At 50.6% G+C, this 354-nt stretch overlaps 1 protein-coding gene across 9 annotated transcripts in view; it reads right to left on the reverse strand.

Moving 5' to 3' along the window:
* Window positions 1-354, reverse strand: part of MBNL1 (muscleblind-like splicing regulator 1) — a 113080-nt gene that overhangs the window by 14991 nt on the left and 97735 nt on the right. For all 9 annotated transcript variants that reach the window (XM_009333955.1, XM_009333953.1, XM_009333954.1 and 6 more), the window contains one exon: window positions 178-331. In XM_009333955.1, coding sequence (XP_009332230.1) covers window positions 178-331 — 154 coding nt within the window. The remainder of the gene's footprint in view (window positions 1-177; window positions 332-354) is intronic.

Here is a 354-nt window from a genome sequence, read left to right on the forward strand (position 1 = left end):
GTGCCTCAGCCGGAAGAGGGCCTGCCTACACCTGGCAGCAGCCGCCCCGGCACCAGCAGCCGCCACGCAAATACCTCTACATATTTGCTGGCAGGAACAAATGGTTATTTCCTAGTGTCTTTTTTTCAGAATTCCCCCTTCTCCCTCCCCAGAAAAAGGCAAATGAGAAGCACTTACCTGGTGGGAGAAAGGCTGTATGCTGCTGTAACTGCATGTTGGCAAGAGCTTGCTGGTATTGGAAAATACCAGTGTTAAAGACTGCGGTGGCACCATTGGTTTTTTCAAGCGCAGGCCTCTTTGGTAATGGGGGAAGTACAGCTTGAGGAATTCCCTGAATGGTGGATGGGTATAAAA

Source organism: Pygoscelis adeliae, unplaced genomic scaffold, assembly GCF_000699105.1.
Source record: "Pygoscelis adeliae isolate BGI_AS28 unplaced genomic scaffold, ASM69910v1 Scaffold241, whole genome shotgun sequence".
Taxonomy (NCBI): Eukaryota; Metazoa; Chordata; class Aves; order Sphenisciformes; family Spheniscidae; genus Pygoscelis; species Pygoscelis adeliae.